Below are 11,755 nucleotides of genomic sequence, written 5' to 3' on the forward strand. Positions count from 1 at the left end.
CAATTAAGAAAACTTGAGGTACGTGTAGATACTTTAGCATACAGTCAGGAAAAGGTTCAGAGGGCAAGTAAAGGGTGAATATGATCAAATTTCATCCTGTATATTGTGATATTTTAAAGAAATATTATTAAGAAAACAGTGAGTAGCTATCTACCAGATTGGAAATAACTTTTGATCTTATTATACAGTACAACACTTTGAAATGGAAAGTACACATTAACATATTCTCACATTTATAAATAGCAAACAATTATATACACTAACTACAGAAACAAGTCTAACAAAAGTTTGAGATACTCATACTCATTGTATCTGTCAGTGTGATCCAGTTATTTCATGTCATCTACAGCTTTTGATTTATTTGCTTGGGCCCTGTACTTCATAGAATACACAGTCCTGAGGTGGGTTCAGTATTACATCACTATCGGTTAGCTTCTAGACCTTTACTCTTCCCTGTCTAACATTTAATCAAACAATGTGATATGCATCTTGTTCTTACCCATGAGTTCCATAGGAAATGAGGAAAGCAATGTGAAATAAGAGAAATGCCTTTGCGCACATTTAAACAGGGTCTGTACTTTCACTTCTCAGCTGCACAGACACAATCACACAGAAACTATATTAATTACAATATTGTTTGGCCAATGTCTTAGGCTTCTAACTGGTTAGCTCTAACTATTAACCCATTTCTATTAATCTGTGTATTGCCACAAGGTTGTGGATTACTGGTGCAGCATGTTATTTCTTCAGCAGCTACATGGCATTTCTCTCTATCTCTATTCAGATTTCCCACATGGCTTTACTCTGATAAGCCATTGGCCAAAACAGCTTTATTCATTACCTAATAAAGGCAACATATATACAGAATGACATCCAATATCACACACAATCCTCCCAAATCATATACCACTGTTATAGAATGTGAGTATTTAGGAAACTCACAGGCTAGTTGGGTCATCGTCAATCCATTGCCATTTGTTTTTTCTTGCATTATACAATAATCCAATCCAGTAACTATTTGGAATAATTTTGACCTGAAGGAACTTCTGTAAGGGAAAAGACATATATAATGATTAAGTTTCCTTCTGTTTTGGAGAAAGAACAACATAACAGATCTTAAGTATTTTTATGTCAGTTCTCTGCTGTCCTGTCCTCTAGTCCCTCAGTCCCTCCAATTCATTTTCTAAGTAATTTCTCACATGTGTCTTATTTATGAAAAACCAGTAAATTACATAAGTTATTTAAAAAGAAAACACCAGGTATCTATCTAGAGAAACCAGATTCATGAAACAATTTGTGACAGTGTTTCTCAAAGAAAATTTCATTGTGTAGCCAAGGCTGTCTTTGAATTCACAATCTCCCTTATTCTGACCCCTAAATGAATATTGAATAGAGCTCCTTAAATAATGAAATTATGAAATCATTCAAATTAACATTTCAGACTACTATAGGAGCACGTGGGAAGTGTTCATCTTAAGTGACCCTCTGTCTTCAAACCAAATTCATTAAAATGAAATATCCCCCCCCATAACAGCAGCAAACTTCGTTGACTCATGTTCTGTCCACACTAGTCTGTAGAGCAGGTGAGTGACCTTCTTCCTGCCAGTCAAACAGCACCATTTTGCACATTGCTTCTCAAGACCCATCATGAGGTCCTCTTCTACACTCCTCATTACCAGCCCCACTGCCAAGCCCTGCCTCCAACTCTAGCAGAATCATATTGAAGAAGAGTAAACTACACCAATCAGAAAACCAATCCACATGAGTCGGAAGAACAGAGACACCCCTCACTACAACAAAGGCCAACCTAATTACCAGAAAAACAGATCCAAATTTAGACACAGACTCCCTATCATATCAAAGGTCTTAGTGATCACCAGAAATCCAGAAAACAAAGATGACAGTAACCAAGGAACAAAACATTCATCTAACAAAGACAACCTCAGAAATCCGTACCTGGATCTATAATTATTTCAAAACCAAATGCCTACATGACAGCCAGCATAAGAACAAAATCAATAATAGTCAAGATCCCACCAGATCCCAGCTATACTATGACAGTAAAACATGTATATTTCAAGGCATCTGAAACACAAGAAAATGATCATAAAAACAATTTATGAACATAATAGAAGACCTTGAAGAGGAAATGACAAACTCCCTTAAAGAAATCCATAAATCCTTTAAAGAATGTCTAGAAAACAAAGAAATATAATGAATGAGTGAAGGAAACTATTAAGTATTTGTAAACTGAAATGGAAGCAATAAATAAAACACAACAAACAGAGTTTCCAAAATGGATAGTCTTGGTAAGTCAACAGAAACTAAAAGTGCAAGCATTGCCAAAAAATGTAAGAGATGGAAGAAAGAATCTCAGGTGCTGAAGATATGATGGAAGAAATAAATTCAGTGATCAAAGAAAGAGTTAAATATAAAAAACACCTAACATGAAACATCCAGAAAGTCTGGGACACTGAAAAGGACAAACTTATGAAGAGTGGGACAGGAGAAAAATCCCAGCCCAAAATCCCAGATACTACATTTAAAGAAATTACAGAAGAAAATTTTCTAACCTAAAGAAAAAAGTTAGGAAAGAAGGTACAAGAAAGAAGATTACAGAATACCAAACATTGAATCATAAAAGAAAATCCTGCTGGGCAGTGGTGGCAAACACCTTTAAACCCAGCACTGAGGAGGCAAAAGCAGGTGGTTCTCTGTGAGTTTGAGGCCAGAATGTTTACAGAGTGAATTGTAGCTACTGAAAAACCGTATCTCAAAAAAATGAGAGAGAGAGAGAGAGAGAGAGAGAGAGAGAGAGAGAGAGAGAGAGGGAAAAGGAGGGAGGGAAAGAGAGAGGGGATGGGAAAGAAGAAAAGAAAATCCCCAACAGCAAGGTACAAGGACCAAGTAGTCATTGCTTTTTTTTTTAACTGTATATACTCTATTGTGTAAATATACCACATTTTCTTTATCTATTTTTCATTTAAGGGGCATATACATTGTTTCCAGGTTTCATTACAAATAATGTTGCCATAAACACAGTGGAGCAAATATTCTTGTGTTATGAGTGTTCATCATTTGAGCATATGCCCAAGAGTGGCATTGTTTGGTCCTGAGATAGACTGATTCTCAAACTTTTGTGAAACTGCTATAACTTCCATACTGGTTTACAACATGACTGTACAAGCTTACACTCCCACCAGCAATAACTCTCCAGAATAGGCTTTCATTGGTGTTTTTGATCTTAGTCAGTCTAACTGATATAACTTGCTGTCTCAGTCTCGTTTTGATTTGCATTTCCCAGATGGCTAAAAATGTTGAGCTATTTCTAAAGTGTCTTTCAGGCATTTGATATTCTTTTGTTGAGAATTCTCTGTTTGGATATGGACCCTACTTTTAAATTGTATCATTAGTCATTTTAATGTCTAGTTTCTTCATTTTTTTTTATATATTTTGGAGATTAGTCCTCTGTCCAATGTGGAGTCACTGAAGATCTTTTCCCATTCAGTCGGCTACCTTGAATGATCCATGCTGAGTCCCTAAGCAATAGTGGAGAGGGTGCCTCAACTGGCCTTCCCCTGCAACCAGATTAATGACTACCTAGAGACATCATCCAGCAACTAATGGATGCAGATGCAGAGATCCTGTGCTAAGCACTGGTCTGAACTTCTGGAGACAAACTGAAGAGAGAAAGTAACAATAATATAAGCAAAAGGGTCGATACAATACCATGATCGGATACCCACAGAAACAGTAGACCTGAGCTAGTGGGAGCTCACTGACTTAGGACTAATAATGCAGAAACCTACATAGGACCAAACTATGAATGTGATAATGGCTTTGTGGGTTGGGCAGTCTGTGGGACCACCAACAGTGAGACCAGGTGGGTGGAGTAGACAGAACAGAATTCTGGGATGGGGTTTTGTGAGTAAAGTGCTAAGGCTTACTTGATGGCAATGAGGACTGCTGTGTACCTGGAACTGTGCTCTGCTCAGGGGCACCAAATGGCAAGAGTGGCTCTGCCATGCTGAACTGTGCTGATCTCAGGCAGGAACTGTCATAATTATCATAATAACAGCACAGTTAAGGTTTAGACTGGGCAGTAAATAGGCAGTACTGTATCACCTCTACATGGTGCAACTTAGTTTTTAAGAAGTGCTTAGCATTTTAAGAAGTGCTCCTGGTCAGTAAAAAAGTTACAGGCAATGCAATAGGACAGATTCAGACATAAAAGACCTTAAATGGGTCATAGTGTTAGACATATGTAGGCTTGGGAGAGAGAACAAAAAGACTATAGAGAAAAAGTTAATACCTTAAAAAAGGGTAAGTCTTTAAAGAGACAGAATACAGATAGTTATAGATTAAAAAATAAATAAAAATAAGCAATGTAAAAATGGAAAATTCACAGAGTTTGGATTTTGTATATTGTATTTTTTTTAATTTTTTGACTGTGAAGGAGCTAAATACAGAGAGACATTTCATTGTGTGGGCTGCTAAGCTGATCCAACATGTATGTTCTAAAAGTATAATGACTTCAAAATTTGGGTCTAAGAAGATGATGCTTTGGAAAAGAGGTTCTTCTTTTGTTTTCACAGAGGATGAAACCCTGTGGATTCCTTCTATCCCAACATGGTATGATAGACTATGCTCTCCTGAAAGGTCACTGTGAACACCTTCAGAAAATAACTTCATTCAACTGCCAACTGAGATGAAACTAGCACACAGGTTATACCATGAAATACCTAAATAACAATGCCCCCATATAGCAGGAAGCAGTTTGGAGAGAAAAAAACTGTGTCCATATTCCCAAATATTGTTTGTAAATTTTCTTTTACATTTAAAGGGGGATATGATACAGATATGAATAATTTGCATTGGTATGGATTTTAAAGTCAATTCTGTTATATGTATATGTATTTCTGATATTGATTAAGGTGTTGTGATTGTATAGTTCATTTTAAAAATGTAATGCATAATTAGGAAATATAGGTTGATAATGGATAATCATCAATAATAATCAAGCTTGTAGTCATGTTAGTTAGATTTTCTAGATATATAGAGATATATTTCAGTTAGATAGGCATTCTTCATATCTTTCAAAGACTACAGAATATGACATTTAATGTTTTAATAATTTATGGCTTTTTATGACAATGAGACACATCTGCTCCTGGCAGCACCAATCTACTTCAAGAAGAAGATGGGCATTAAAAGGTTTCCTTATGGAGTTGGTTAGCCATTTGGGCAAGAAACTGCTCTTGCCTGGACTGATGCATAAACTGGACACAAAGAACCTGCAGAGAGATGACTGCTGAACTTGCCTAAAGGTGAGATGATCTTTTGGGATTCCTGATTCATAAAAGAGTCTGTGAGACATTCTGCAGGACACAACAGATAGTGGCTGAACTGCCTTTGAAATTTCCTGCTTCATGGAAATGTCTGCTAGATACTATGGGCCTGAAGGCTGAAGATGGATGCCCCAATGGTACAAAAAAACTTTGGGTGACTGTCCAGACAGCAAGATGTCTCTGTCATTTCTAGAGTTTTGGAAGTTGCTTACTTACTTACTTGTTTCTTGTTTACTAAGTTCTTGTTTACTTAGATAATATTATATCCTTCTGGAGTCTTTGATGGAGTTGAAGAATGGATAGATAGTTATAGTTTTCCATTGTTATGATAAAAGATAAAATAGATATATTGTAACTGCAATTCTTGATTCATAACTGTTTTGTTGTATGTAATTTTGCTATGTTAAAGTTAAAGCCTTCCTTTTTGTTTAAACAGAAAAAGGGGAAATGATGTAGGAGGATCTTTTATCTGTTATTTACATTGGTTAATAAAGAAACTGCCTTGGACTTTTGATAGGCCAGCCCTTAGGTGGGTTGAGTAGACAGAAAGGTGGGTTGGGAGAAAGAAAGCAGAGTCAGGCAGACGTCATGATTCCCCTTCCCAAGATGGTCACTGGTTAGACTCATGCCAGTAAGCCACGACTTTGTGGTGGCATACAGTTTATTAAAAATGGGTTAGTCAAGATGTGAGAGTTAGCCAGTAAGAGGCTAGGACTAATGGGCCAGGCAGTGTTTAAATGAATAAAGTTTCCATGTAACTATTTTGGGTAAAGTTGGCTGGGAGCCTGGTGGCGGGAACGCAGCCTGCCCTTCCCTTTTACTACACTTATATAATTTCCATTTTGCAAATGGGCCTAGTGGTCAGTTAATTTCTCTATCCAACTGATCATTTCAGACAGTCTCACTTTTGGATTTCAAGAAGAAAGCACTAGGCTCTTGGCAAATGTAGTTGGTACTTTGTGGAAATAAATAAATATCAATCACGATATTATATACTAAAGGGTTAAGCTTATTCAGGGAAAACTTCCTTCTTTGAGGGATCCTCTTGCAGAATCCTGAGAAAGGGAGGAGAATGCAAAGCACAGTTGTCTCCTAAACATCAAGTCTCTTTGTAAAAGACCCTGTATCCTGACAATAAGACAGGAGCAGGAGTGAGTTTCCTGGGAGACTCTTACTGTACAGATTTATTCACATTACAGGCAAACTATATACAACCAAAAAATTACCTGCACTCAGTGCCTCACTATCCAAGATCAAAGACAGAGTCTAAGATAAAAAGTAAGAGTCTACAATACCAGTTCATCATCATCATCTATCTTCAAAAGGGAGAAGTTGCAGTCCTGGCAGGTCTGTTTACATCCACTCCAGTGTTTATTTGCCATGATGAAATAACATTTTATGCCACAGCAGAAAAATTGACCTTTAACATATTTGCCTACAACAGAGAAGATGATTAAACTTCTTAATTTCTGACATGCTATTATCAGAGAAATGCATTTGTCAAGCCTCTATAACTAAGAAAATTATCACAGCTCTCAGAATTTGAAATTCTAGAATGCAGAGACTCCAGTACACCCATGCTTTATGTAATGCTGTTTATAACAGATATGGAAACAGCTGATGTGTCCATTGTGGATAAATCAGTATGAAAAATATAGCAGATAAACATAAAGCAATACTGTTTATCCTTTAAAGGGAAGTAAATTGGCTGGGCATAGTGGCTTATGCCCATGACCTGAGCACTCTAGAGAGTGAGACAGGAGGGTCACCAGCAGTTTGAGGCCAGCCTAGGCTAAGTAGAGGTAACTTCCATAGTAGAATTGGTTAGAAAGTAGATTCTAAGACAGGCTGGGCTACCAAATGAGCCTCAACACCTCAACATCACCAATACAGATGTGCACCGCTGTGACAAACATAGATGAACTTGAGTATGGTGTGTAAAATGAAACAATCCAGGCCCAGAACTAAATTTTATGATTCAACTCAGATTGATGTGGGAGGTCCTTCTGTCTATGTGTTGCTTTTATTGGTTAATGAATAAAGTAACTGCCTTGGACTGTTGATAGGGCAGAACATAGGTAGGTGGGAAAACTAAACTGAATGCTGGGAGGAAAAAGAGCAGTGTCACAGAAAGATGCCATATAGCTGCCACCAGAGATAGATGTGCTGAAATTTTGTTGGTAGGCCACGACCTTGTGGTGATATACAGATGAATAGAAATGGCTTAAGTTAATGTAAGAGGTAGCCAATAAGAAGCTAGCGCTAATGGGCCAAACAGTGATTTAATTCATATAGATTCTGTGTGATTATTTCTGGTCTAAGCTAGACAGGTGGCCAGGACCAACTAGTGACCCTTCCCTCAACATCAGATGAAGGTTCTAACACAGCCCAAGCCTAAGAAACAAAACCATCTAAAACACAAAAATCTTGAGGGTGGAGAACAAACACTTTCTGCTCAAAGACTATTACAAGAATGACAGAATTCTAGATTAATAGTAATGTCCTGTGCCTACACTGGTTCACACATACTATGCCTTTAGAGTTATGCTGTGCTCTATGTTAGATGCTTTTATTTTAAGAGATATGAGACATATGAGAGAGATTGTGAAGGTGATAGTCTGTTCTGATTATGTTGATGCATTCAATGGTACACCCACATACCCAAACATGTCAAGTTTAAAACAATAAAATGTGTCCAGTTTGTGTAACAACAACACCTCAATACAATTATTTTGTTTATTGAGGAGATAGGGACAGCCATGTTCAGTTATCAAACTTTATCTTCAATCTTTGTTTTCCTATGAAGAGCTATAATTGTGTAATTCAGGCTGGCCTGAAATTTGTTAGGCTACATAGACTGTTCTCAAATGTACAATCCTTCTGCCTCAGTCTCCTACGTACAGGGATTGCAGTGTTAAGCTACCATTTATAGATGATAAAGTTTTTAAAAAATAAATAATGACACAAAATTTTTTCATGGGTCTGGAATATTTCAAAAAAAAAATTTGGAGCTTTTTTTCCTGTCACATATTTTACAATGTAGCAATTTTAAAGATATTACCAATCCGTGTATAATGAAATTGTCAATACCTACTATCAGCACAGTAAGATCATATACAAAAGCATTTTGTAAATTATAAATCCTGAAAATTATTTAATAATTATTGATCAGTTGTATCAATTAAGATAACTAGTCATGATGCAAAATAAAAATAAATTCTCATAACACTTGATATGTTTGTCTTTCAGATGTCATTAATAGTGTTACTGTTAGACGTGCATGAATGTGAACAGCCATGGTGAGACTCCCATGTGAACTTCAGAGAGAATATCTTAGTCACAAACAGGCCAACTTTGTCATAACAAGACAGAAGAAAACACACACAAACATAGTTATTTCTGTGATTGCATCCACCTAATTGTTCTATGTTCATTTTATTCTAAATATTTTGTAAATACATTTTTACTAAAAACTTCACGTTCTGACAAATACAAAGTTGGAGATTTAGATTTTTCCATAAGCAAAAATGACCTGAATTCTTAGCTGTGATGAATTGTAATTCCATGCGCTGGTAGCAGCAGTAGGAGCACCAGATGACCCCTGAGTTCTAGATACTAAAAGATTATCCTAACCCAAACAAGGATTTCCAGGGTTCCTTACCCCTACATGAAGTAAAGAAATCTCAACATTTAATCCACAGATCACCAGTGTTAAAAACAGCTAACTGGATTTCAAATCTTCTGGAGAAGAGTCAGTACCGAAAAGTCAAATACTTTATTCAAGGTCCCCTCCATACCTGGGAACTGTATGAAATCTAAAACCTTAGTTTCCCCACAGAATCTGTTCTGTTCTCTGCTGGAGGAGTCAAGTTCCTTCTGTCGTTTGAGGTCATCAAGCTCTCTAGACTTATTTCTCAGCATTTCTTTCATTAAGGAGTTGCTCCGTTGCAGGGTGTGATACTGTTGAGTGAGGTCGTTTAGTGTTTTCTGCAGATTATGATTTTTTTCACTATACTGAAAAACTAAAATTAGTAGCAGATATAACATCAAAAAATGTTCATATGGAATAAGTATTGAAATAGAAGATTAGAGAAAAAGCTTCATTTTACACCAGCACATATCATTACTTTAATTTCTATGTTAAAGTTTAGAAATTAACAAATCAGTTAATTGTAGAAATTGAGGTTATATACAGTTTTTTTTCAGTTTTTATTTTTTCTTGGCTATATTGAAAAAAATAAAATTAGTAAAAGATAAAATAAAAATGCTTATAAAGCATATGTATTGAAATTTAAGGTTAGAGAAAATCTTCCTGTTGACAGCCAATACATATCATTATTTTGATTGCTATTTTGATACTTAAAAATTAACACCTCAACTAACTCACTATAAGAATGAAAAAATGAACTTTCATTATTGGGAGTTTTAGGGTAAGATAGCTAAAAATATTATGGTGGAAACAGTTTATGTTCTGATTACTTCATTTTTTCACAACAAAAAAAACTAACAAAAAATACTTAAATAAAATAGTTAGAGACACCTAAAACGGCATGAAAATTTGAACTAAGAAACGTATAGTAATATCCCAGTTATCATTGGAGCAGATGGACTACCCACCATAGAAGAGACAATAATATGCAAATTTCCAGCTTTGTTGGAGCTTAACCCATCAGTGGTTTTCTCTAAAGATGTGAGGACATCAAATAAAAGGTAAAACAAAAGTTCTAGAACTTCTAACTTCTGTGTACAGATTAAAACTTCACTTAACCATGTCCTCAATATCCATAAGAAAATGTAATTTATTTTGCACAGCTATTTTTTTTACAAGTTGTCTATGTAAGATTCAAAGTCATCAGAGCTAGGGAAGCAGAATATCAGTGATACATATTATCACAGGGAATATTATTTTGAGTAAAACAGAATAAGTCCAAGGCACCCCCAGAGTCACTGTAATGCCCAAGGGTTCAGGAGTCAAGGGGAAAACAAAAAAATTCCAGTATACCTGAAATGTCACCTGATGACAGACAAATTAATTATATTATATGGCATTATTAGAGTTTATTGCTAGTACCTAGGCATATGATGTATATGAATTACTCACTGTATGTCAGCCACACTGCGATTGCCATCATTAGAAGTAAGCAAAGGATCCCGAGAGCCACTGCAATGAGGTGTAAGGAGATTGAATACTATAAAGACATCAGAACTGGTAAGAGAATCATCACCAGGACCATCCCATCATTCACCACTAGCTATAACCTGGAGCATCATGTGACAAATGGATGATAAACTCTAATGTTTTAAATAAAATTCCAGAATACAAACTAACTCCTACACCTAAGGTTCAGGGAACAGCTCAGAGGAGAGGACTAGAGAATATAAAATACAGACTCTAGACAGGGAAGCTGCAATCAGACAGTCTCAAAAATAGCGTAACCTAAGCAACACATGCCAATATGTACAGGGGAAATCTTCACAGAATTCCAGTCTTAGGTGAAGAACTACAGATAATTGATGACAGGTGAGAAATTAAATCTCTTGTAGGAATGAGCTCATAAGTGGATATCTAATACCAAGTGGTCAGTTCTAAAACATATGCATGTGAACAGCACTAAATGGAAGGATCGATTACAAATATGTAACACATGTAACTAATAATTAAAGGGACAGGAAGCAATGCAGACAATACATCAAAGTAGAAGCATTAGAAGGTACTGAAAGGGTAACAGGAAAAGGGGAATTATGGATAATAATGATCAGTAAATTATATTCATATACAAAAGTCATAGTGAAATCCTTTATTTTATATAATTAATAAATTCTAATGAACTCTAAAATGTTTGACTTTTATATTTCTGGATGACACATACCTATTCTGTTTATACCCTATATACAGAAGCAGTTATTTAGGAGTTTAGATAATTTTTGCCCATTCAGCCTTGACTCAGTCTCACAGGAGGCTGGAGTGACAGGCTTAAGCTGTGCCCAGGTAGCTCACCTTACAAAACACTGAAGTCATAAGCAAAATGCAGGTAGGAAACTCCAAATAACTCAGCATGAAGAGGAAAGAAAGATCAACCTCTAGAAACCTTGAGAAACTGGTAGCCAGTATGAAAATTCTGAACTCTATAAGGGTCCATTATAAAAGAATTGCTAGAAGTCAGCTCTTTCCCTGTCCATAAATTCTGTTTTTCTCAGGAAAATAAGATATTTATCCTTGTGATTTGAGGTCTTGGGTTCTAGGGTCCTGCAACTCATTATCATCACACTAATGTAGCAAAAGTGTTCAGATTAGTGTTTAAATGGGACAATATTTGAAGGGCAAGAGAAAGAATGTAAAGAATTTAGACCTCTCTTCTGATCTGCCTGTTGATGATGAATTACAGTGAAGTTTGATGAAACACTTG

General features: G+C 36.0%; 1 protein-coding gene across 1 annotated transcript; it reads right to left on the minus strand.

Moving 5' to 3' along the window:
- Positions 1 to 938: 938 nt before the first annotated feature.
- LOC126494913 (killer cell lectin-like receptor 2) lies at positions 939 to 10,505 on the minus strand. The gene is made up of 4 exons (XM_050132409.1): positions 10,450 to 10,505; positions 9,146 to 9,370; positions 6,644 to 6,783; positions 939 to 1,046 (listed from the first exon to the last, which is right to left on the minus strand). Exons 1-4 carry the CDS (start codon positions 10,478 to 10,480, stop codon positions 939 to 941), a joined length of 504 nt encoding a protein of 167 aa, XP_049988366.1. The 5' UTR covers positions 10,481 to 10,505.
- Between the last annotated feature and the right edge of the window lie 1,250 nt (positions 10,506 to 11,755).

Source organism: Alexandromys fortis, unplaced genomic scaffold (assembly GCF_014885135.2).
Source record: "Alexandromys fortis isolate MF-2015 unplaced genomic scaffold, M_Fortis_MF-2015_v1.1 scaffold_418, whole genome shotgun sequence".
NCBI classification, from domain to species: Eukaryota; Metazoa; Chordata; class Mammalia; order Rodentia; family Cricetidae; genus Alexandromys; species Alexandromys fortis.

Bases quoted from the DNA above. Each gene is read 5' to 3' on its own strand.
- LOC126494913 (XM_050132409.1), bottom strand. From the start codon at position 10,480: ATGATGGCAATCGCAGTGTGGCTGACATACA. The intron at 9,371-10,449 runs GTGAGTAATTCA...TACTAATTTTAG, and splicing joins CGCAGTGTGGCTGACATACA to TTTTTCAGTATAGTGAAAAA. The intron at 1,047-6,643 runs GTATTGTAGACT...TTTCCCTTACAG, and splicing joins TAGATGATGATGATGAACTG to AAGTTCCTTCAGGTCAAAAT.